Source organism: Brienomyrus brachyistius, chromosome 19 (genome assembly GCF_023856365.1).
Source record: "Brienomyrus brachyistius isolate T26 chromosome 19, BBRACH_0.4, whole genome shotgun sequence".
Taxonomy (NCBI): Eukaryota; Metazoa; Chordata; class Actinopteri; order Osteoglossiformes; family Mormyridae; genus Brienomyrus; species Brienomyrus brachyistius.
This window is the reverse complement of record NC_064551.1, coordinates 19305954-19332163: the sequence shown is the minus strand read 5'-3', so window position 1 is coordinate 19332163 and position 26210 is coordinate 19305954. Positions and strand designations below refer to the sequence as shown.

Sequence of the window (26210 nt, the reverse complement as noted above, 5' to 3'; positions counted from 1 at the left end):
CCTGTCTGAGGCCGGCCTTCTGTCACGTGTTTGCATGGACACGTTTACGCTGCTCTTCCTGGTTATTTCTGGACGTGGAAATTCATTATATGTCTGCAGAGAAGCAGGATGACCAAACCAAAGGAACAAAAGAAGGAGAAAATAAGTGTTGCTACAGAGGTTCGCTAGTGGCAAAAAATGTGATCCCAATTCAGACAGCTAGCTAAATAATAAAACTTTTCGCACGCTGGGGACCGTCTCGGTACAGAGCAATTTAGTAACGTTTAAAACGGCGGCATTAATATTTCAATAACATTCTATAGTTTAAAAGTTAGTAGTTGTAATCGGTTTCGCATTACCGTGTATCTGAATTGCAATCGCCTTTCTCCTTTAAACATATAGTATGGATTGTAGTGGTGGCCTCTTTCGGTAATTGATTTACACGGAGCCCACGATTCTGAGCAATGTGAGCGATGAATGGATGTTGGATGGTTTGTCCGTTTGCTAATAACAACGTACAGGCTTATCCAAAAGTTGCTTTTTGATTTAGATTGACCGGGTGGAGGAACGGCGATCGCTGTGCCAGAGTAACCTGGAGAGGGCGGAGTACCGGCAGCGCCGAGAGCAGCTTTCGGGGCAGGACAGGTGGGTCCAAGGGCAGGGATCGCAATGCCGCTTCTTCACTGGTGAAAATGTGTTTAACCCGTTTACCTGCACCACGATTACTGGCGTTGGAGAAGTGACCCATTAGAGACAGGTGGAAACTTCAGGTCCAGGAAGTACAAATCCAGACCAAGATTTTATTTCAACCGACCAGTTGAGCATAAAGAGTCAGTCAGTGAGTGCTCAGCTGGTTGGTTGAAACAAAACTTTGGTCTGGATTTGTACTTAATGGACCTGAAGTTTCTACCTCTGTCTGTAATGGATCACTTTTTTTAGTAACTTCCCCAGCATTGTTAGGGTTAAATAAGAATTTTCATCATGTAAATGGTTCCAAGATTGTTGTTCTGTAATGCATATAAAAAGAACCATAAAGGCCATTTGTATTTCCCTCTGCTGTCTAATAAAACTCTTTAACCGAACCATGGTGATGATGTTTTATAACGAGAATCTTTTTAACAGGCAAACGCTGGAAGATGAAATTACACTAATTAAAGAGAGAATCCAAAAATATGGTAAGTATTTCCTCTGTGGTAAAATGTGTAACCCTGTGGATTTAGAAGCGGGCTTTGGGTTAAGGTCGGCTGGTTTCCTTGCTGGGAACGTCTCTCTGTCCTCTCCATACAGACCGTGAGCTGGAGGTGCTGCGGCGGGAAAATCGCAGGAACATGCTTCTGTCCGTGGCGCTGCTGGCGATCGCAGCTCTCTGCTACTACGCCTTTATCGCATAGCACTTCCACCAGTCTCCCTCAAGCAAGCCTTCTGTAATCAGTACTCACCGCTTAGTCTGGGTCATGTCCTGATCAAGGGCACATCTTTGGGATGAGCACTGGGGGGTTCAGGTCTCCACCCATTTTAGGGGGTCCAGGAGATTATATTGGCTGGCTTTGATCCCATAATTTATGCCCATGGTCCTGATGCACCTTGTTCTGTCTGAAACAATATCTGCCTTTGCTGGAGGTGTGGTGGATGAGAAGTGCAGGTCGCTTTTAAAACGGTTACCGGCTTTTACCAGTAGATGGCAGGATTGTTCAGACTTTCACCATCATAGGCAAAAGTTACTTAACTAATCTGTGAGCTGCACCCCAGAGAAAATAGAGAAGACCCAGTGATTTCGAGTTATAATACAGTTTTCCATGTGATTCTTTTTCTGAGCATACAGATGAACAGAGTATTGACAGACTACAGCAGAACCGTATTCGAGTACTCATGGCTGCTCTGAGGTCGCATGGGTGTTAGGAATATAAAGACTCATGCTTGTAGGATTTTGTGAGGTTTGTCACTGTACGTTCACTGCCATTGAGCAGAGGGACCTTGGTGGCAAAGATCAGGAAGCTTGTGTTGGAAGACTGTCATGATTAACAAGAAACTGTATGTGGCACAGTGACGAGAAGGGAAGTCAGACATAACTGTGCTGGTATGTAGGGCTATAGCCGGAAAACTGGAACTTGAATTATGCTCCATTTTGTCTTTGTATAAAATCCTTTGCCTATCTGTGTTGTCAGAATCGTACTTATCAATGCGAGTGATCCTTCCAAAAGAATAAAACGCTCATCTAAAGGGATCCATCTTTCATTGATGTGGCACCTTGATGCATAAACAGGTCTGGGGAAAAAAACTCAGTCAGAATTCAGTGCTGATGCTTGTAATATGGAAAATGATCGGTCATTTGCCCCTTCTGTTACCGGGTGCAGCACCAAACTATGAAACGAGGACAGGCCAAATTGACTACGATTCCAAGTGTATTGGCTGTTTGTGGGAAGCGGGTCAGCAGGAAATATCACCAGTGTTGGAACCACATTGGCACACTCTGGTTTCTTGCATACTGAGTCATAAAGGAGTATTTCTGGCAGTGGGGCTGTTTTCAGGTTGTTTTTCAGTTGTTAGAATTCTGTATTAAAGACGCAATAAATACAGAACACTGGTATTGGGAGTTTGCTGTAATGCACATTTTATTGGGAGGATGTAGAAATTCCTGGATTAGTGTATGAGCATCATCCAAGAGACCAGAGATAAGGGGGTATGTCATTTTCTAGCTGTTTATCACTGACGCCTGGCCTTGTATTGTGGTACCTTTGCGGGAAAAAGAATAGGATATGGATCATTGTTCAAGTCACCATGAAGGAGCACAGTTGCTGTCATGCATGCAAATAAAACCAAATATTTGGGTCTTTCTCCAACTTTTTTGGTATTTTACTTGGAATAAGATGCTTATTGCGCTCAGTTCTGGAAAGTTGCGTAAATGTGCATCTGGGATGGGAGAGTGTGTATCTGCGTCAGATTGAGTTACAGTCTGCAGTGAGCTGCTTCTGACCGTATCCTTATGTGCAGGATTACGCGGGGGAGTGTGACCAGAGACCTAATGAGATTTATGGATGCTGACAGCCAGCATCTGGTATCAATGTGCGATTAATGACGGATGTTCCGGATGGTTCTTTATACTGGAGGCCGTGCATGAACATGAATGAAGGGAACAAGATGAAAGTCAGGCGAATAGACCCGCACGCCTAATGTGATTTCCACAGCTGATTAAACAAGAATCTTAAAATCAGTGTTTAAAATAGGTGCTTTGAATTTAGGATATTGATTGTGCCAATCTGAGAATAATACCTGAAATACTGCCTGTTTGAGTTTGGGGGAAAAAATTAAGCCATTTTCTTATAAATATAACATTTTTGCTTAGCTTTGTTTTGTATTTCAGTTTCTAAATGCAAGATATTTATCACATGCATGAATGTAGCAGTAAATTGAAATTGCCTAAAACTCCAAACTGCAATAAGGTAGAAGGATAACAAAATTAAAAAATGTTTCAATTAAGTACTAAAACTACAGAAATATACAGGAAGTAAAGATAAAAAGATATCAGAAAATATTTAAAGAGCAGGTAGCGGTCATGGCTTATTTTAGTTTCTGATCAGTGGTATTAATGTGCCTGATGCCCCTTGGGTAGAAGCTTCTCCTCAGTCTCAGTCCCGCCCATAAGGCTCTGGAGACGCTGCCTGTGTGCAGCCGCCAGGACAGTTTATGGCGTGGATGGTGACTATCTCCTATATTTAATGCCCTGGACCTACATATGCTGGATGTCGATGTCCTATAGGGTGAGCGGGTCTGTCCTGATGGTTCTCTCCGCGTTCCGTATCACCCCTGCATGGCTCTGTGGTCCTCGGAGCTGCAGCTGACAGAACAGGCAGCGAGTCTCCCAGAAAGCACCGGAACTCCAGAACCTAGTCAGTAAATAAGACGTAATGACCAAACGGTATTGGTAGATCTGTCCATCTTCCGACAACTTATCCGAGGCTTCGGAATGCTCTATTTAATGTAAACAATCTAATCCAAAATATTTGCAACTAGAATCATATATGGAATCATATATAAGACCCCTGGGGATTCCTTGCTTAGCTGGATAACTTGTTAGATTTAAAGTGGTTTGAGCTAGATGGACTTTATTTACTCATATTTAGTTCAGACTACCTTAAATCCAACAAATTATCCGGCTGAGCAAGAAATCTTTTTCCGTTTGACAGGCCCCTGACAGGATTTTGTATTCTTATTTATAGCCGATATCACAGCGCAGCTAGGTGTGGCTGTATGGAGACCGGGATACAGATGCGAGCCAATGGGCTTTATTGAGCGACATACAAGGTAGATAAATACAACTGGGGGAATTTGGAGGACATCTACACTGCCTCCCGCACCCAGAACACTAATGTCACATTCACAACAGCACCGGCAGGGGCGGACACTTCAGGTCCAGAAAGAAAAATTCAAACCAACAAATGTGACGCTGACCAGTAGCACTTCACCCCAGAAGACTCGAACCCAGGTCCCGGAGGTGTGAGGTAACAGTGCTAACCACCGCACCACCATGCTGCACCGTATCTTTAGATATAACACGTCCTGTATTTCCCTGCACTCCGTTCGCCAAACACTCCAGTAATCCTGCAAAGATGCGGCGTATTATCGGCTAATGCCAGGGATTATAAAGCGGCCAGAGGCGCGGTGGGCGCCCGGGCAGGACGGGCGGGTGAGAGCCGGTGTTCGGGGGATCGCTTCGCTGTCAGACGTTGCAGAGGTGATGTTTCTGCGGATTCCCCACCTCACACCGGGCTATATCAGATGTTTCGTTTCTATGGTCATTAATTATTTTTATGCTGGTGCAAGGAGTTTGTCTGAAGCATGCTCCATGCCTTTAATAAATTGAAAGTTTCTTGCAGGGACGCTTGTGCGCTGTAACAAGTTATGGAGACTGAAACACAAAGCCTACAACTTATTTATATTAACAATAAAATAATAATCATGAGGTGAAACTGTAGTATTTACCTTAATGATAAATATGGAATTTACATGAATATTTGCTCTTCTCGTGACTTTAGGCGACAGCAAATATACGCAGATATATTTATTCAGACTCGTATCAGGAATAAACCGGTTTGATATCGTTTAATCTCAGGAAACATACTCATGCGTGCAGTCACACACCACACCGCTTCACTTTTGGATTACTGGTTAATTTCTAAACAGTCTTCTAATTACCCACGTTGTCTAGGCTGCATGAACACGGCTGGGGGGGGGGGGGGGGGGCAAACTCACAGTTCATAATTACCCATGTTCTTAACAGCTATGGGTTGTGTGCTTTGATTTGATGTTTCTTGCATGCATTTCACTGTGTGAGTTAGCCACGCTGCAAAATGGCTTGGCCGTGAATTTCAGATAAAGAGACTGAACACTTCCTGAAAATTAATAGCGAACCTCTTAAGACATGACTGGATCTCCCTGGATTCAGTCAGAATGTAAAAAAAAACCCTTAGATACAGTCCTAAAAAGCAGAAAGTGTATTCGGTGAAAGTTAACTAACTTCAACCCCCCAATTCATTCATTTCCTAGATATATATACACTGAACAAAAATATAAACGCAACACTTTTGTTTTTGCTCCCATTTTTCATGAGATGGACTTAAAGATCTACAATTCATTCCAGATACACAATATTACCATTTCTCTCAAACATTTCTCACAAATCAGTCTAAATGTGTGATAGTGAGCACTTCTGCTTTGCTGAGATAATCCATCCCACCTCACAGGTGTGCCACATCAAGATGCTGATCTGACATCATGGGTAGTGCACAGGTGTACCTTATACTGCCCACAATAAAAGGCCACCCTGGAATGTGCAGTTTTGTCTCACAGCAAAATGCCACAGATGCCACAAGCATTGAGGGAGCGTGCAATTGGCATGCTGACAGCAGGAATGTCAACCAGATCTGTTGCTCGTGCATTGAATGTTCATTTCTCAACCATAAGCCGTCTCCAAAGGCGTTTCAGAGAATATGGCAGTACATCCAACCGGCCTCACAACCGCAGACCACGTGTAACCACACCAGCCCAGGACCTCCACATCCAGCAGGTTCACCTCCAAGATCGTCTGAGACCAGCCACTCAGACAGATAATGCACGGCCCCATGTTGCAAGGATCTGTACACAGTTCTTGGAAGCTGAAAATGTCCCAGTTCTTGCATGGCCAGCATACTCACCGGACATGTCACCCGTTGAGCATGTTTGGGATGTGCTTGACCGGCGTATACGACAGCGTGTACCAGTTCCCACTAATATCCAAAACTTCGCACAGCCATTGAAGAGGAGTGGACCAACATTCCACAGGCCACAATTGACAATCTGATAAACTCTATGCGAAGAAGATGTGTTGCATTGCATGAGGCAAATGGTGGCCACACCAGATACTGACCGGTTCTGAGTCCCCAGACCCCCAATAAAGCAAAAAACTGCACGTTCCAGGGTGGCCTTTTATTGTGGGCAGTATAAGGTACACCTGTGCACTACCCATGATGTCAGATCAGCATCTTGATGTGGCACACCTGTGAGGTGGGATGGATTATCTCAGCAAAGCAGAAGTGCTCACTATCACACATTTAGACTGATTTGTGAGAAATGTTTGAGAGAAATGGTAATATTGTGTATCTGGAATGAATTGTAGGTCTTTAAGTCCATCTCATGAAAAATGGGAGCAGAAACAAGAGTGTTGCGTTTATATTTTTGTTCAGTATATGATTTGCATTTTTTATTCTTACGCAGTGACTGCAGAGTTGCACTTTATGTATATCTGTGTGTGTTTGTGAGCTCACAGATGTCCCAAACACTTCTACTCGGAGAGATTTTTTTATCCAAAATTATCTTGGCACATCGAATGGCTTAAATTAATATGTGGAGTCTACTAGTTACTACATAGTGTGAGCCTTTGGGATAAATACCAAGATTTAAGCTGGGGGTCCAGAGAATGAGGACGTAACCCTTTGTAGTCTGAAGAGGAGGTAACCAGTTAACTAATTAAATAAATGTATCCGCGGAATAGTCTCTTATTCTTGATGGAGCTGTTAAATAAGATGTCACACCCAATAACTAAAACATGAAATATATGCACATTGTTTGTGAAATAGTTACTAGAGGCTAAAATGGGGTTTAATGGTGGGTTTGGTTGTGCAGATATAAATCTATAAATGTAAGTAGGATTGTCCTGTAACTTTGAAGAAGAGCAGATTATGTTCTTGTTGGGTCACCAGTCCGGTGGTGTCTGTGTTTTCGGCCCGGTTTTACTGCCCCTAACTGAATAGTCTGAAACTCAGAGTTGGAGATGCTGGTCTGTCTATAGCTGGACTCTGTCTGTCCAAGAAAGTTGCCAATAAATACTGTTTCTACCAAACATCTGGACGTTAACACGTTTTATTATTAAAAATCACTTTAAAATTTCAACATTTATCTACATTCAACATTTATTCTTATTCAACATTTATTCAACATTTATATACGGTGATTAAATGATGCTATAAACATGTCCAGCAAACGATGTCCAGTCATTCCCAAGTATTTTTCGTCCAGGATTTTTGTTTGTGGTCAGCAGACACCCAGCTTGCACCAGTAGGCCTGGCTTCATACTTAGTGTTTTTTTGTTTTCCAGTAAGAATAATAATAAAACGAAACAAAAACGCACAGGTCATTTTTTTGAAATTTGAAATGCCTCTGCGTTTCCACCAGGGGCCAGTAATGAGTAATTATTTTATTTATGAGCTGAAATTATCAAAACTAACATTGAAATTTCGGTGACAATTTTATATTAATATACATAACTATAAACTTCAGTGTTGTGAGTTAACAGCTAATGCAGACACTAAGATAAACATTTCAAAAACGATTTGTGATCCTGTATTAGATAAGGGGCTGGAGGTGGATGGATGGGACTTAAAAAAAAAGAGAAAACCTCAAATCAAAATATCCCTGTCATGTACTGACCTGGAGTCTTTCACATGAAGATTTGGGTCGGCACCATGATGCAGACGGATGACCTGTACTGTTTTTGTAGCCGATCATTCTGAAGTTTGATGAACAGCATAGCATGACCTTGAGACATATATGAATGTGAGACCAATTCCTCCCCTCAGGAAAAACATCTGATGTCTCTGAGCTTCTCTTGGGAGCGTAAAAACATCCGCTTAACGTGAGAATGGAGCAGGGACTTGGTTCCCAATTTTGGGTTTAAAAAACTGGGGGGAAATACAAAACAAAAACAAAATGCATCCACTCTAGCAGTGTTTCCCAATCCGGTCCTTGGAGACGCACAGCCAGTCCATATTTTTGCTCCCTCCCAGCAGCTGGAAGGGAACAAAAGTGTTGACTGTCTGACAGGGAATTTGCATGGAGCAAAAACGTGGACTGGCTGTGGGTCCTCGAGGATCGGATTAGGAAACACTGCAGCATACGCTTGAAAAAGGAGGCACAGGATGGAAAACAGGACAAGCTTCTGGTCTGCTTGGGTTGGTCCAGTCTGATGGGGCGATGGATAAACAGAAGGCTTTTTTATATTATCGGAAAGTAGTTTCTGCTGAATGAAGGGGCCTGTCTCCTGACATTGCCCTGCCGTGGGCCTTGCACACACCCTCCCCACGTTTTACACTGTTATTTTTTCCTATATTAGTCCTTTCATTCTGCCTCCGGGGCTTCAGATTAACAGCCCTGCAGAATGTCGCTCTGGGTTAATGAACACGGCAGATTAGCTTTTACCCCAATTAATGAGCTCATGGCCGGTCGCAATAAACACTGACAATCTGTAACATGTGCATTGGGTTTGGTGATATCTTATGTCCACCCAGAAGACAGATCCAGAGTAAAAAAATCAGCGAATGAAAAGTGCTGTAAGATATGTGTGTGTTAAATTAAGTACTGGATTGACGCTGTATATTTATTGAAATCTCTATATTAGCTTAGGGTGACCAGCTATTCCATGTAATCGGGAATGTATGAGCTAGGACAGGGATTATAATCTACCGTTTTAATTAAAAGGACCTAGATTTCATTTAAGCACTGAGTTCGTGCTGTGTGCTCATTGGTCAGTCTCCTATAATCATGCATGTGTCACTAATGTTAATGTGATGACAAACCCATAACAGTGCAAGAAGATCTGAACTATTTAGCCGAGCACAGGAGCCTTTCAGATTCAAAGCAGTTTGTAAAACCTGAAGCAGCTCAGCGTCACTCCTGACATGGATTAGAGGGTCAGTCTATATTAGCTCCCCATCAGGGACGAGATAAGAGAATCTCAGGCAAGATTTCAGAAAGTCAAAGTGCCGGGGTTACAGATCAGGTACACTAACGATTCGGCATTTAAAATAACAGCAGTCAGTTCTAATGACCATCCAGAGTGATTAAAGGGAGCGACTCGTTTCTGGAGGGAGCTGATTAATCTGATTTGTCAGGGTTTTCTTGGACGGATCTGGTCAGGTAGCTCAGGGGTCACACACCCGTCACCAGGCCAGTGCACTACACTGCGAAACCTGGAAAGTGCCACAAATGTCAATACAACAACACTGGCAAAACATTTACACGGCCCCTTATATGACATGGAAATTATTTGCATGGAAGAAGTAAATGTGAATTTCGTACAACATGCGTCCACGACAGCGCAAATAAAAAAAGCAACGTTATCAGGTGTACGAAGAATATTTTGACAATGAAAGACTGAAGTAGCTCCTTCTGTCACTGTCCCCATCGCAACCTCGAAATACCGCAGGGCCGGAATAACAAATTAAATTGGAATTCTTTGGGAGTCGTGCAAAAGACACACATGACATGCGACGGCCAGCAGATGATACACAAAAAGTTTAGTAATTAATAAATGCATGAAAAACATGTACAGTGCTGATTTTTAGGATTCCAGGTGCGTTCACAGCAGCCTCTCGCAGTCATCTTTCTATGTCACATTCCTTTGCTCAGTATGCAAATGTGTTGCCTGCCCTCCTAACTCCTGTGACGTGGAAGGGTCACCTGTAACAGGTTTAATACTCTAGCTGCTTAAGACTGAGGACTGAGTAAGACACAAATAATACAGACAATTGCTTTCATTATGGATAATGTTGCTGCCCAGTTTAATGTTCAGTACAAGGCACCAAGAGGCATTAAGTGACACCTTGGTGAAATCATATCCATTTATTTGTCCTATATCAGTAAGAACATAAGAACATAAGTAACAGACCATGAAGTCCAGGTCAAGTGACCGAGTCTATCCAGGGAAGCAGAAAATGCCAGTCAGGGTCATGTGACCCAGAGCCTATCCATGGGAGGAGAAACTGCTAGCCAGGGTCATGTGACCCATTGTGCATCTGAGGAAACATGGAGTGCTAGTCGGGGTAAATTCTGGCAGCACAAGGCATGTGCCTCTTGTATAACTGGTCGCACTGCAAGCCCTCCTCATGGTGGGGCTTGCATTCCTTTGCCCCCCTCTCCTGTCATTACCTCAGACATTAATGTCTTTGTTGTGGGCGGCTTAGGCAGGTAACCAGATGCCCTGAGGGGGGGTTGAAAGTGGGGAGGGTAGGTGGGAGGGGCAGAAAAGCCCACATGTCACCCCATCCCCATTGAGAAGAGCAGGGGCACATAATGACCTGATCCACCTCTCTAAGCCCCAAGGAAAAGTGTGTGTGTGTGTGTGTGTGTGTGTGTGTGGGGTAGGGGGGGGGGGGAGCTTAAGCCTTTTATTGACTCACACTAGAAACTGTGTTAATCTGAACTCTGACGGCATAAACTCAGAGGCTCAGGTAACTGAATCTCAGCAATTCAGACTGAAACTGAATCTGTTTGTGTGAAGAAAAATCACCCTGCAGTCATTCTGATTCATTTCAGCTCAGCAGAGACTAAACAAACAAAACAAAAACGAAAAACATCCATTAACTTAAATACTCCATCCATGTCCCAGCCACTTACCGAGTACTGGCTCACAGTGTCCCTGAAGCCTATCCCAGCCTGCACAGGGCACAGGGCAGGGGAGTACCCTGCACCCTGGATGGGATGCCAATCCATGGCAGGATAATTAACCTTAATAATGGCATTTTTTTCAGCCCTGATTTTCACGAACACTATACCACCTTATTTTCGCATATCTATACAAGTTATAGTCAGATGTAAAGTAATCCTAACCCTAACCCCTAACCCTAACTCTAACCCTAACAACACATAAACTGTTGACCACTGAGCAGATTCTGTTAAGATAACAAGTGGATCATTGTAACGCTGGCTGTGACGTTAGAAGGTGAAATACGTGCACCAGACCTTCCCTCTCCAAGGACACGCCTGCCGCATCTGAACCCGATACATTTCAGCCTGAGTTCTGGCTACAGTTTTTTTCCCTCCACCCTTGGCCTGCTGTCGCTCTAGTGCCCCACGGAGAGAAAAGGTCCCGCAGCAAACTGTCCAGCTGACATGAACAAGTTACCGCAGAAGCTGCCATTGTGAAGTTAATTTGATGTCATTTTAAAAGACAACCGACAGAACAAATGCTGTACTCATGGCTATTAGTTAGTTCAGTAAAATCCCCATAGTATAAAACAAGACAAAGTTTTCAAACACAGCGTGGGACAATGTCACTCAAGCATACAAACAATTTAGAATTTAGTGATTAATTGTCATTATTGACACACCACAGCACGCAGTGCACAACACCAAAATATGTTTAAACAGTGGGAGCAGATGGCTGTGAGTACAGTATATACAAACAGTGTTTTGTGATGGGAGACAGCATTTTGGGCCAAACCTGGACTACAGATGTTGCTTTACAGTTATTTTTCATGCCAAAACTGTAAATTATTACTGTAAACTTGCCTCAGCAGATAAATTCCCATAGATGTTTTGATGACATCTCCCACTCAGAATCCATAGAGCAAAAAAAAAAATAACACAGTTCTTTCAGCATAAAAAAATAATAAATAAAAAGAGATAACTTTATACACTGATTAAGTGAGTCTGTTGAAGAGAGAAATACAAGGATATTCTTTAAATAATCCGAGCCATACGAGCCAATCCAAAGAGTATGAAAACCTCCCCACGGCTCACACTGATGGATGCACTTGATCTATTTTATTTAACACTTGACAAGATTTTCTCTTGCCCTGTGAGCAATATTGTGGCAGAGATTCACTGAAATTTCCAGTGACCAGCTGAAACGAACACAGATATGGTCAAGGAGGTCAACTTTATTTTCACAACCAATGTTTGATTTATGCACCGGGCCTTGAAACGTACGTACGGTAATTGCAGAAACTAATCCCAAAATATTTCAGCCTGCCTGGTTCCTTAATCTTTCACTGCACATGCATTCTTCATAACTCTCTGGCCAGCTGTACTGTGCCTGGACACAGTCACAACCAGCCAGGGGGAAAAAGCACAGTAAAGTTTCACAATTACTTTGCACCTCATGTCGTAATTGCATTTTTTTATATGTCAAAAATATTTCAAACTTGATTACCATGAGAAAAGGTCTCTGCTTTCCTCAATCAAATAAAATTCAAACAAATTCAGTCTGAAGCTTTTAAAGATCATTGAGGTATACACATTAATAACACTAGCAGATGATGAATTGAAAGGCTGAGGATTAGTATAGAAGTTGCAGAAAACATTTTGCACTCATTTTAATTCTGAATGTTGACTTAGCTACGAAGCCAATTTTAACTAATTGTGCCCTATATAATCTACAAGCCATAATTCAAACAATCACACATAAACACCCTTTAAAACAGCACAGATCGAATATTTAAATAGAAAAATTTTGCTACAACTCGAAGTTTGTGCAGTAATGAAATAAACATGGCTTAAAATGTTGTATTGCATCAAATGTATAGTTACAAATATTATTTGGATGAATGAAATGCCCAGCCATGGCTCAGGCCTGATTCTACCTAGGATACATCCCAGGTGTCACATCCCAGGTGTCACGGAAGGAGGATTACTGTGGATCTGCACCATGCGGATTTTTCTAATAAATAGACTTATCTGTGGTTGTTTTTCAGCTGGCTATTAAAAAATGGCATAAGGAACATTTACAAAAAATGTAACCCTGGTCATGCCTTGTATGCCCCCCCACGCACCCCCGCCAGAGTCACCAAGGATACGAAGCCGTGCAACAGACGGGTTGCGCAAGGTGCCAAGAGGAAAGCCCATCTGAAGCTGGCAAAGTTTTGCTTCACGAATGACATCAAGCCAGTCCGCACCGGCAGCAAAGGCATCTGGGACATTAAAGCTTCATTGCATGACTCAGCAGAATGACTGGTGGCAGAAACGTCTCTGAAGCACTAAACATGAAGAGAGGGGAGTAACAATTCCCTACATATTCATTCATTTCATAAGGGGCGTCTACCACTCCACTAGCTGACCAGTATAACATAACCATACATGACCAAAAATAAATCCCTCTGATGTCATGGAACAGTATGAAACAAATTATCAAACATTTTTTTCCCTACGTCACAGTATAACCACCAACCGTTTCAAAATGCAAATTTCATTTCGTTTTGAATTTCATTTTCAGCCTGGTTTGTTATCCAGTAACTGTTAGCAAGCATTTTCAACGGAGACAGACACAGGCTGAACCCCGTGTTGGACATGAATGCGAATACTGTACCTGTTAAATGATTTGAATAGGAGCGTTTTACATCTTAATTCTGTATTTTACCTGCATCTCTCTGTGTTAATTTCCCTTGGATTATCAGTCGGAGGAATATGTTTATATACGACGCTGATATATCCTGGAGCTCTGAAACCAACCAGCTGAAGCCACAAATTCCAGGAAGGAATAAAACACACAAAATAACACTTACAGAGCGTTAACAAGGCTAGAGGAGCAATTTAAAAAACAACCTGCCACTTGCTTTTATGTCTGTTTCGTGTGCGGTGAGATGCCTTGCATCCCAGCATAAAGAACAGGCTTAATATGTTTTACCGTGAAATCCATAATCAGGGATAGTCAGTGCAGTCCAAATACACCAAAATCACATTACAATACACTCATTTACTTTTGTAGACATGCATGATGTATATAGTTAACATACAGGTAAGTAATTCTGTGGCAATTTTAACTGGTTATGTCTAATGCTCAACAAATTCGTCTTTAATAACTTGTGATCCTCTCTGCAGCCAGCAAATCAGGCTACATTTCAGTCTCAGCTTTGCAAACAAGAATCTAAACATGAATGACTTAGCGTCTTCTATTTGTATTCTGATTTGTCTGTTACTTACATTTAGTTACTGTTGGTATTTGCAGGTAGTGTGCAGTTATATTTAATATTATACAGCAACACCCTTACTTAAATTAAGTGCTTCTTACTTTACCACAGAAGAAACGGGCTACAGTAAGGTGAAAGTCTTAAGTTCCCCACTATCATTAAAGAAATAAAATTAACCCTGTTAAATTCACACACCAATAACACAGGCGCCTCAGTCCAAAAACTCAACCTATTTATAAAGGACAGGTTTTAGGCTTATGCGTACATTTAAAAGCAATAGCTATAACTTCAAAGTACTTTCGATTACAAAATTTTATTATGGATTGTTTAAAATTATACTTATCTAGCTATAAAGGGGTAACTGGCAATGCTACTTAATATTTGTATAACCATAAACGGGACTGGGGGTGCATGATAGTGGGAGGAGCGACTTGTGGGTCCAGGTGTTAGTTTTGCGGAAACTCCGCATCAGATAAGCGCAGCATTTTCGGAGCGCATCGCCTTTGCGGCGCCGCCGTCCCTGTTAAGCATTTCGGAGACTTTTACTAAGGGCGCCTTTGCGAGGCTTTTCCGCAATTTAAGGAGAGCAGTTGCGGCCGGATCGCCAGTGGGCTCGCCAGCCTTAATGGTACTTTTCCTGCGATCCAACTCCCGGCTTCCTCCTTCTCCTCCCACCTCCTCCTCCTCCTCCTCCACTCTGAACATCGCCAAGTCACCGGAGACGATCGCTTCTCCACCAGGCCAGACTTTACACAACCGGGAGGTTGAAAAAGGCACCGACGAAGTGTGGAGGGGTTAAAGAAACAGAGTAAAAAAGAGAGAATGTTTAAAAGGAGCAAAAGCCAAGTGCTGGTGGACGACACGCCGGATGAGGGCGAGGAGGCTCAATGGCATCGCCGGCACACGGACGTGGTAAGGCGGGCTGGCCGGGCAGAGCCAGGCAAGATAACAAAGAACTAAGAACAGCGATTAGTTTATATTGTTTTAAAGTAAGCCACAAAACATTTAATCGGAAAGTAACAATTCAGACGTAAATATAGGCTAATTGTGAACTGATATTGTTTAAATAAATACTTCTAGTATTGCATGCTTTATATTTGCACTGTTAAACAATGCATTTTTATAAAAATAGGTGTTTAATTAATGTAAAATGAGACCTCGGCATTTAGGTTAACTTGTTTAAACAGTTATCCCGCACGCGTTACCTGTGCGCGCCGCCGACAGTGACCGTGACTGTGACCGTGAGTTCCTTACCTGGACGTTTAGCATTTTTTCCGCATCTATTGGGGCTTTGATCCGTGTTCATTTCCGATGGGCTGCTTTCCAGCTGATTTACGGGAGATCAAATGGGAAAAGGCCAATGACTCCGTACGTGTTAAACCACAACCGCCCGCTTTGATTGTAGCTACTTCAGTAAGAATAACTTTAGTGCAGTCCTGTGATCACTGTAATCACCAATGCACAGACCAGCCTGAAGGGTTAATAGGGTGCAGTTTCTTGCTCGTTCTGCTATCGAACACCTTGTCTGTATTCGACAAATGTCATAAATCGTGAATTGGGAGTAACTTTTTGTAGGCGATGTCAGTTCATGAATCAGCCTGGTCTTTTTCCCCAAAACTCTCACCGGTAACCGCTTATTTGTCTTGCAAACACCCCGATTTCTAGGTGTGAGATGGTACATAAAAGCAGGAAGAAGGATTTTTTTTGTGGTTGGTCTGACATAAACACGACTACGCCACTGATAATGATTACATGTTAAGGTAAAAGTTAACCAGACCACAGATTTTCTCCTGATTTACTGACATCCGTGTACCGTTATATGAAGTTTATTGTTTTACGTTTTAATTATTAATGATATCGACCGTGAAAGGGATGGGTGAGGAGATTTCTTGACGCTCAACTGGAAACTAATGAGCTGATGAACTGATTTTTCAAAAATAGATTTTTTTGCAATTCATATTTTCCCAGCACACACATAATTCTTTTTTATACAGTCTCACAAATTATGGAAAATAAAATGGCCAATGGTTCCTCCTAGAATCAAGTCTAAAATAAGCAGCACTACTGACGTCCTGACAGTAAGTGCTTCACATCAGGGATTCGGGACAGGAGGAGGAGTGAATTTTGCCGTAGGTGTCTAGTACTGACTGCTTTTTGAAGGCAGTCCTCAGCCAGCTGTAATTTCTTTGTCCTGCCCCGTGATTGGTGCCCCCAGAAAACAAGGAGCTTTAAGGGACTTAAAAAGTCAAGATCACAGGCACAATGTTTTGAAGAGTATTTTCAAACACGTAAGAACAAATAAGTCCACTGTTGTGTGCACAGACAACAAAAAATATATTAATTGGACTTACAAACAGGACATACAGTGTCTGACTAGGAGCCAAAGCCGAATCAAATTATTGACGTAAGAAAGTGTTTGGAAGGGGGCCAGAGATTTTTTTTTCTTTTTCCTCCGCCCCCTAATGTCCTTCATCCTTAAAATAAATAAAAACTATTAAAACAGTCTGTACTCTTTCACCCCTTTCTGCACTTCCACTTGAAACCTTCTGCTAGACTTAGTATTTCTAACTGGCTGGTCGAAGTTGTTGAGTGCAGGTTAGTTAGCAGTGCGGACTCTCCGCGCCAGGTTAGTTAGCAGTGTGGGCTCTCCGCGCCAGGTTAGTTAGCAGTGCGGGCTCTCCGCGCCAGGTTAGTTAGCAGTGCAGGCTCTCCGTGCCAGGTTTGCTTGGGTGTTGTGTTGTCATATTCCCTTAAGCTCGCAGAATCTTCTAGAATTCCGTTTGGGTGAGTTGAAAACATGATGGCCTTGGACAGATTAATACTTAGAAGTCACCATCGTGGAAGAATGTGTCAGTTCATCTCTAATGGAAACATTAAAAAAAAACACAAATATCTTTCGGTCCTAGTCAGAGTATACCCTAACCATACTGCACACTTAACACGTTTATTTTTCGCAAACTCATTTATGTGCAGATTAACTACACTGACTGACTGAATTCCACCAGGAGATGCAGCAGAACTGGTTGAGATTCTATCTGTCTGATCTTTTAAGCTGATTTCTGTTTTGATCTTCTCTGGTGGTTGTTTCGGGCAGGTGATGCACCAACACGTCCAGACGAATCCAAAAGCCTCCCCCTAACCCTCCTAGAACAAAAGAGGTGTATCCCCGGGCATGTCTGTTAACTTCTGATGGTAAAAATCATCTTGTGGTGCAGTCGGGTTCTGTGCTTTCTTTAGCGGTGGCTTTGAACCGGGTCCTTCTAGAGGTGTTCGGGCAGTGGAACATCTGAGAGTCTCAGCTGTGAAGCAAACACGGGAGCAGATGACGGGCAAAACAAAATAATTAGAAATGCCTTTTTAAATTGTTGGCCACAAGTCAGGATGTGTTCTAGGGTCAACAGGCAGACGAAAAGGAAGTAAGTGTTTTTTCGATCTTGCAGGCGATGGAGAGCTAAATCACTGGATGTGTTTATGCCTCACAGACCTGCAGTGTCGGTTGTTTTCACGTGTATTTCAGGCTGCGGTGAACAGTGGCCACTGACAGAACCAGGGCCCCTCTAGTTGTGGAAGGACCTTACTGTTTACATGGCTTGTCCTGCACAGGAAGGCAGTTGTGCTTTCTCTACTGAGACCTGGTTCCTCACTGGCCTTCTGTGGGCTTGTTTTTTGCAGGATAAGGAAGAGGATGGAGAGGATGAGGAAATCACAAGCCCAGCGTCAAAGGTAAACACAATCTCAAGCTTGGCAACGCAAGGCTGGGGGGGATGGTGTCGTATATTTTTTTCTGTTGTAAAAACAGCACCGTTTACCCCACAGCTCCAACTGGCCAATGTCTGATCCTGCTGAATAGGCTCCTGTCCGTGTGGGAATGTAAGATCCATTGTGCCTCACAAAGAGAGCATAAGACATAAATAATTCAAACGTGCATATTGCCCTGGTACCGATGGGTAACCGGTACATAGTGGTGGAAGCCAGTTGGATGCCGTGGGCATCCCATAAATGTGAGATGCTGCTTCCGTGGCAACTGTTCAGGATGAAGAATCCCAGGGCAAATGCGTTTGAGCGGCACTTTAAATCCCGGTGCCACCCCAACCTGCGGGAGACGGCAGGTTGGTAATTTTCCACGGCATGTTGAAGCACTTTCCTTCTTTGGTGGGGGGGGGGGGGGTCGTCTTTAAGCTCCACCCCTGTGAAACTGTCTGCTGGATCCCCTCTGGCCTATAACGCTGTGTGCTGCAGGTGTGTAACGTCCACTTTTGTCTACTTCACACATGCTTCTCTCTAAGGTAACTTGCAAGCCGCCACATAATATTGCACGATTCGGCTGACAAACTGCATCCGCATTAGGTGCAGCCATAAATGCATGCAGGCTCGGTTTCCATGTAAGGGGAAAAAACAGTACTTCATATACACACAGTGCCCCAAGGCTAGATATATTAAACTGTCTTCAATCCCCAGGCAGCGATACTAGATATACAAATAATCTCATAGCACAGACAGCGACCCTGAGATAAAGATACGGTGAGGAGAGCATTCTCTGAAGGCTGAGGGGAGGGAGCGTGGCCTGAAGGGGGCGTGATCGTCGAGGTATGCATGGGTGCATGTGAGTACAGGAGCAAACGCATGGCTGGCTGAGAATGTTAAACACTGTGCCAGGCTGACACACCTTGACTTTCGCTTCTTTTAATTCATTTTTGGCAGCGTTGAGGGCAGAATGTTTGATTTGTCTTCATAATTTCACTTGATTAGAATTATTTGAATGTAACAGAACCTCATTTTACCCTGAAAACAAAGTCAGGTTTAAAAAAAAAAAAAAACTGTGCTTTTGAGTGGCAGAACTGGAACAGCAGAATTTTATATTAGCCCAGTGCTAATACAGCGGGTTCAGCTAATCAACCTGTAGTCAAGGCCTTAATTATCTGAATTGGGGTATTACTTGAAGGCACATCTCAGATGTACTGTCCCTGCATGGGGTGCCTGGAAGGGGGGGGGGGGGGAGTCTGGGAAAAAATACCTCTAACAGCAAAATGGAGTGAGAACTACTGTGAACTGTTAATTCTTCTTGACCATTTAAAGGTTAGGGTTAGAGTTTAGGGTCCAGCATTGAGTTTAAAGACCCAACATTTCTAATAGACAAAATAAGGGTGTCAGTGTGTTATGTCAGCTTGCCTCCAGCTGCCCCTGAATTGCAAACAGAAACACACTTGTTATGAGTCTGTACCCCGTACACTGAGTTATCCGGGCCGGACGCACAGCCAGCACTGTGGACATGTGTGTACTGCTGACAGAGAGGTGCTTGTGGATGGAAGTTTCCAGACCACGGACATTTGTTGTCTGTTCTTTGGAGCAGTTTGTTTATTTCGAGGCCTGCGTTTCGTTGAGTCCTGTTAACATGACAGTTTGAAGTATGAAATTGCTATTCTGGACTCAATACCTTTAAGCTACAGCTGGGAAAAAGCTATTTTTACTGAAAAAAGTTTTAAAAAAAGTATTATGTTCAAATCTGTGAAGGTGAAGAGATATTTTTTCCCCAAAAACCTTCCATTTAATAAATATTAAATATACAAGAAAATCTAACAAGTCTTATTATAGCTGAAATGTGGCATGAAAAGAATCATCATAAAATGGCCCCAGCTCACACAGTGCATTTCGCCATCTAGAGAAAATAATTGTCCACTGTAGTAAACTGCATTTCTCCCCGTTTCATTGTTTAAGTACTGCAGTGATCTTCTGAATGTCAGTACAGCGAGATCATAGCTGCGGTCAGAAGTCCGCCACCCATTTGCGATCGCTTCCCTACTTTTTCATCTGGAATAATTAGCCATGTGTGAGCCCGTTAGAACAGACACGTGGACCATCTGACCAGGCTTTGCAGGCCAAGCGCCACTTCCTGACAAGCCGGGGTCCTTGGCTTCGAGGTTTGGAGGGAGGGGAGACCTCAGGGGAACTGGCCAAGGTGGAACGTGCGGTTCTTTCTGGGGGTGTTAGTGCTACACAGGGCAAGGCCGGGTGTCGGGCCTAACTGGGGACGACACGCAGGCGAGAACGGAGGGTTCCCACTTTTACACGGTCCTGCATATATAAAGACGTGGTTTGAAAAACAGACCTGAGGTTTAATATTGTACTAGCATTTAGCAATGGTGTAATGGTTCTGAAACTGAAATACAAATGTTCACAATCTCCTGCTGCATTCTTCCCCCCCCCCCCCGACCCCAAACCACTGCTGCAGGTGCAGCCAATTGAGCTCTCATTGTGTTACTAATGTCACAAAACTCATTTTTTTGTTTTACAATTAACACTGTAACACATGTAAAAAACCGAAATATTATTCCTTATTATTGAAGTTAGGGCAAGCTTTATATTTTGTAGACATGGTATATTGCACCTATTTTAATGCCTCCCAATTGCATGTCATGTGACTGTTTTGGTCCAGTCATGAACTAGTGATCATGCCTGCGGTAAAGGTTAGCTCAAGATGGATTAGCTGAACGCTAATTAGCATGACCAACTTTTTTTTTAAACTGTTAGTAGAACAATTAACATTTGCAGGATTTAGTTCCACTCGCTGTAAATCCGCTAACATTTTTTCGCTAGTAAAAAAATAAAAAAGTTTAATGGTCAAAATCACGCACATTTGATCTGGTCTATTGTGAGTGTGTCTGCAATGGTCTGTCCAGCATACATTGTGTGTATTGCCTTGTTCAGTCTGTCATCTCCCTATTTAGCCAGCAGATGGCACTGGTCATCCCGTTTTCCTGATGTTTGCCTAGGTTGGCATTGTTCTGTTCCCTAGTGTGTTGCCCTGTTCCCTGGGCCGCAGTGTGGCTGAATGCGCAAAGCATGTGGCTTAGAACCATGCATCCCTACTGGGTGTACTTTGTTGGACCCTTTAGTGATATTGTTTTCTGCATGTTAATTATGTTCTTGTATTGGTCCTTGTTTTTTGTATATTTTGTTTCTGGTAATCACTGGTCCATGTCTAGATTTGTATTTATATTCACATACATGTTTCACATATATTCTTAGTTCCTCCCAGTATTTTAGTCCTTAGTGCTTATTAATTATTCACCTTTTCCCTGTAGCTCCTAGTCCCTTGTCTGTTATTACTAATGGCCCACAGCTGTCCCTCGTCATGCCCTTATCTGTATATATGTGTGTCTGTCCTTGCTCTTGTTCCTTAGTCGCCGTTGTATGTGCTACATTGTGTTTTGTTCCTGCATGGTCCCTATAGATGTTGTATGTATCACCTGCAGGTATGTCTGTCTGTTGTAGAGTTTGGGTGGTTCCTTGTTTGTGTTCCCAGTGCTTTTCCTTGCTTTTTTCCCAGCCACCTGCCTGGGTTTTGACCCCTCATGGTCCTTTTCTTTCCTGTTTGTCTTTTTTTTTTTTAGAAAAACCCTTTTTTTCTTAGCTCCCCACACTGAGATTTTCCCTCCCATCATGCTGCACCATAATAAATACTCACATTGTATTTCTATTTTAGGTGCGTTTTAATTCCATCTGAGCTATTTACTACATTTGGCTGTTTCTGTGATCAGCTGTACTAACTACATTTCTTATTTTAAGTTGAGGAGCCGATTCCGATTCTGATGTTTGCATGTCTTGTTTATTTAGCAGACTGTTTTATCCCTGGATCAATTAGGAATTAAGGGCCTTGCTCAAGAGCCCAACAGTCAAATCACTATGCAGATTCTGGGATTTGAACCAACTACATTCTGACTACAGGCATAGTATCCTAACCCACAGAGCCACGCACCTTTGGCGACAGCAAACTTAGATTAGCATTGAGTCTGTGTCCTCTGTGTGTGTTTAATCATCTCAGATATATCAGGTGGAGCCTGATGAGGGACACGGTAACTGCTCAGCTCAAAGTATAAATACTGAATTTTAAATGTTAAGTTAACCACAAATGTCAGCACATGGCAGGCGTTCCATAGGGATTATGTGTGTGTTATTGAAAAGTGAGGAAAAAATAAAATCAGTTCTTCAAATAAAAAATATGATGAGGCCACTGAACCTATGCACCTATAAGGATCCTGGTAGCTGTTTTTAATGAAATGTATCTGGATTGCATCCTCCAGTTTTGCTGTTTTGAGGCTTATTAGAGCAATATAAATGGGACCATACATGATGGAATCCATCGTGAGTCAGACAGCGAACTGAATGTGAGGCAAAGAAACTTACTGTTCTTCAGGGTATGTAAGCTGATTAAAATATGCGCTTTTTAGAATAAGTAAATACACAGAAACGGTTTGACTGCGAAAGCCAGAAAAGTCCCGATGAAATCGCCAAGCTGGCACGGGAGGGGTCCGAATTCGCAGCATCCTAAAGCTTCTGGCCCCCTGGATGGTGCGGAGAAAGTTCCGTGCCGTTTATGACATGTTCCAGCCGTGACTGCGGCAATTTTCCAACACTGATTAAACAGACTGGGGGGGGGGGGGGTATCTAACAAAAATAATGTCTTAGATAAGTAACTGGCTTTGCAGTCTGTGGTGTTATAATAGCTCATCCGTTATAAAAACTGTTTTACGGTTACTGGTTCTGAGAAAGTGAAAAGGACTGTTCTGTGCCCCTCCGCTGCTTTGCAGACAGTGAAATGCATTAAAAAAAAAGACTTTATTCAGTGACGCCTCAAAAAGACATGAGTGTTAAAAAGTGCTAAGCTCTGCATTGTTATAGAAGCTTCACCACCCATGAAGCCTATTTCCACGCTTGACTGTAGATGAGACATTAATTTGTAAATTAAGAAAGAAACGCAGTCTTCAAATGGTGCAGGGCATCCCATAAACACAGCCGAGTGACTATCATAGCTGCTGACAGGAACCAGCACCGTTAAGTAAACTATAATTAATCAGGTCCAAATTCCAGTGTGACAGAAAGAATCGGAGAGGTGGGGTGCCGCAAAACTGGGCCAGTCTCTTGGGGGATGCAGTTCAGAGAAATTAAGTAATAATTTTGGTGGATGCATTGTGGGGAAAATATATGCAGTGCCAGTGAAAAGTATGGACACACCCACTGGAAGCTATTTGTTTTTCAACAGTTGTATAAGTAGACCTGGTTCCCACAACCCTCTGACCTGAGCCCTGTAGAGCTGGTTTGGGATGAGTTGAATCGATTCTAAGAGTAAGAGCAAGGTAACTAACTAGTGTCCAGAGGTTGTGTTAGGGTTCCTGTTCCAGGGGGCCCTGCCTAGAAGCTAGCCGAAAGGACGCCAAGAGTCTGCAATGCCGTCATCCAAGCAAAATTTGAGAAAATTTTTTGCACACTTCTCTTGGTTGTTGCTTTTTACTATAAGGTGAATGACACAGCAGAAACAGAGACAGATGCATTAAAAGCAGGTGTGCCCAGATTTGTCACTGGTGCTCTCTGCTGTTTGCCATTTGATTAGTTTCGGGACGCTGACGTCACCATTGGTCTGAGAGATGAACCCCTTGTAACTCATCCCTGATTTACTTGTGTTTCTGCACTAAGCCTTTCTCTGATGTAATCCTGTCACTTGTTTCTTGCAGGATCTCAAAGTTAAAATAATCAGATCCAAGAAAGATAAGAAACTCTTTTCTTCTGAAGATGACGAGCATTTTCTCCTGACGGGAGTCACTCCGTCGGAGGCCAGAGGGTATGTTCTGTAATGACGTCATGCTTGCATTCTGTACTGTCAAACTTGCTCACAGGGTAGATGGGAGATGTGAGTTATGGGTATTAGTGCATGTTCTGTATTACTGCCGTCCTTCATCATTTTGGGAAGTAATATCAACAGGAAAAAGTAGTCAGTAGAAAAACAGTCGCTTACTAATAACGTGAATAAAGAGGTTTCCAGGCCGGAACTGGTCAGTATATATATCATCAGTCACCAAACTTGTATGACTTGCTATTCCCTGTTTTATTGGTTCCCATTGGGTTAAACTAGCCAATGATTGATAGCACGTGTAAAGTAGTTTCACCCACTCTGGGTTTGACGTCACTCATTGGATGAACCATGTTCACGCTGTGCAATTATGGAGCAGCGGATGTGTGAGAAATGAGGGGGATGCTTCCTATCCTTGCATTTGATCTAAGCTAGCAAAACTAGCATCTGTGCTAGCCAGCCGTGCCTCCCAGAGCGTCAGGCTTGTTTCCAGAGAGATGTTCCGTGCCGCTAGAAGCAGCTTTTCCAGGTCAGGACCCCATCCACAGAAACCACATGCCATGCTCTCCTCGCGTGCCTGATGAACGGAATGAAATATTAGCCTCTGGAATGTTACTGAAAAGACCCTTTATGATAAGATGGCACCGTTTACGCGTGAATGAGCCTCACCACCTGCTTTTATGCAGCGCCCCCTCTGCATTCCTGACTCGGGGGGAATGTGTGGAATATTGTTTCTGTCCCACCCATTTAGCTTTCTGAACGAGCTGCATTTACTGGATGAAGACAAGTGCGTGGGGAGCCTGTAATCTTTAGTACTGCGATAATTGAATTATCAGGTGGATTCATGATCCGCGGGATGACCAGCTAAGTCGCTTTTCTGAATTTACACGCTGATGTTTAATTGAGAACTGCATGCAGTGCAGTTCACCAGGGGCAGATCCACCCGACTGACTGCGTCGTCTGATGCCACTGGAGGTGTTTGATGTTAAATATTGAGACGTAAACAAAGATGACGTGTTTTGGTAGATCTGCCAAGAAGAGTAAGGAGGAGGATAAGAGGACATATCTGGAAAAGGGCCAGTGCTTCTGGGACAGTGTCACCATGACTATGAAGCAGATCACGCCCACAAAGAAAATGGGTAAGCTGGAAGGCTGGGAGCCGCCGAGCGTCGGCGAGATGACGCAGGCGACGGACGAGCATGTGGCCGGGGACACTCTCATCCACCATGACGCGGCCCTACCCTGGACGGACCTCGAAGGGGACTTGTCCAAATATGCCAGCCTGTCGGGGCCACGTGCCCCCGGGCCCCGATGGACCACCAAGGCCAAGGATAAGCTGGCCAGTATTAGGAGGCGGAGCCTCTCTGAGAACTGGGAGGGGCTTAAGTAAAGGCAAGCCCACTGTCCTATGAGAAAGCAGCACCTGTTTGTCCTCTCTGTTGTGCGGGATCAGCCTTTAGTTATTGCAAAGTTAACACACCGCTTTGTGATAGCAGAAAGGGCGACTTTGACAAATGGGGCAAAAATAAAATGTGTTGGTGCATTAAGCCTCAGGAAGTGGAATAAGTTAATCTGGATGTCTGTGGCCTGTTAATGAGGGCTGCAGTGGAAATGAAGTGGAAAGCGAGAATAGATGGAGTCGGAAAGATAAAAAGCCTTACAGCAGCTACAGACAGCTTCTTAAAGATGACAGACACAAAGATAAATGACCTTATGCAGGACACTTTTTAGAATATAGCAACTCTTGTTATTTTTAACACCTTATGTTTTTGGTTTTGAAAGGCTGGTTTACCGCCTGGATTAAGCTGCACAAGACATTTTTACTGAAATTGTGCTGTTGATGAATGTAAAATTCAGACAATATGAACTACTGTCAGCACAGACTAAATCTGTACATTAACTATTAACTATAAAATCCACAATTGTTGTATATATTTTTGAAAAATTTGTTTTTTAAAATGACCTTATTTTAGGTTCTGTCCATAAGGTTGTTTGTCCAAATGGATGGTTTTATATTGCATGGAAAATGCAGAGCGGACCAAACGATCTCCGCCCGCGTTTTTAATGCTGCCCTCTTAGGCATATTCAGTTTCTCAGTGCTGTTCACCTTTTTCGTGACAGTTTCCAACTGCATGCTCTCATCCCAGCCCTCTGGGTCATACCAATAGACATTCTGCTATTATGGGCCTTCCTGTTATGCTCCATTCACGGAAGCATACAGGTTCATTTCTTCTAATCGATTGTTTTCTTGCCTTTTTTTGCAGCTTGTTTGAATCAAAAGTTATCTTACAGCAATCAGTCTATTCTGACTTTCATCCATGCACAGGTGCCTATTATTGTAGACATGTAAACTGTATTAAAATACACGCTTTGCTCAAATATCAGATCAA

The 26210-nt window shown here is 43.0% G+C and overlaps 2 protein-coding genes and 1 long non-coding RNA gene across 3 annotated transcripts; 2 read left to right on the top strand and 1 right to left on the bottom strand.

Annotated features, from left to right (window-relative positions):
* Positions 1 to 2819, top strand: ccdc167 (coiled-coil domain containing 167). The gene is made up of 4 exons (XM_048985416.1): positions 1 to 159; positions 530 to 624; positions 1102 to 1154; positions 1267 to 2819. The coding sequence occupies exons 1-4, from the start codon at positions 109 to 111 to the stop codon at positions 1368 to 1370; spliced, it is 303 nt and encodes a 100-aa protein (XP_048841373.1). The 5' UTR covers positions 1 to 108; the 3' UTR covers positions 1371 to 2819.
* LOC125714647 (uncharacterized) lies at positions 2567 to 15787 on the bottom strand. The gene is made up of 3 exons (XR_007383816.1): positions 15450 to 15787; positions 3711 to 3863; positions 2567 to 2712 (listed from the first exon to the last, which is right to left on the bottom strand). It is a non-coding gene; the product is annotated as an uncharacterized LOC125714647 (long non-coding RNA).
* si:ch211-225h24.2 (uncharacterized protein LOC564539 homolog) lies at positions 14551 to 26199 on the top strand. Its single transcript, XM_048985415.1, has 4 exons — positions 14551 to 15107; positions 17868 to 17918; positions 23705 to 23811; positions 24847 to 26199. The coding sequence occupies exons 1-4, from the start codon at positions 15018 to 15020 to the stop codon at positions 25208 to 25210; spliced, it is 612 nt and encodes a 203-aa protein (XP_048841372.1). The 5' UTR covers positions 14551 to 15017; the 3' UTR covers positions 25211 to 26199.
* Positions 26200 to 26210: the final 11 nt, after the last annotated feature.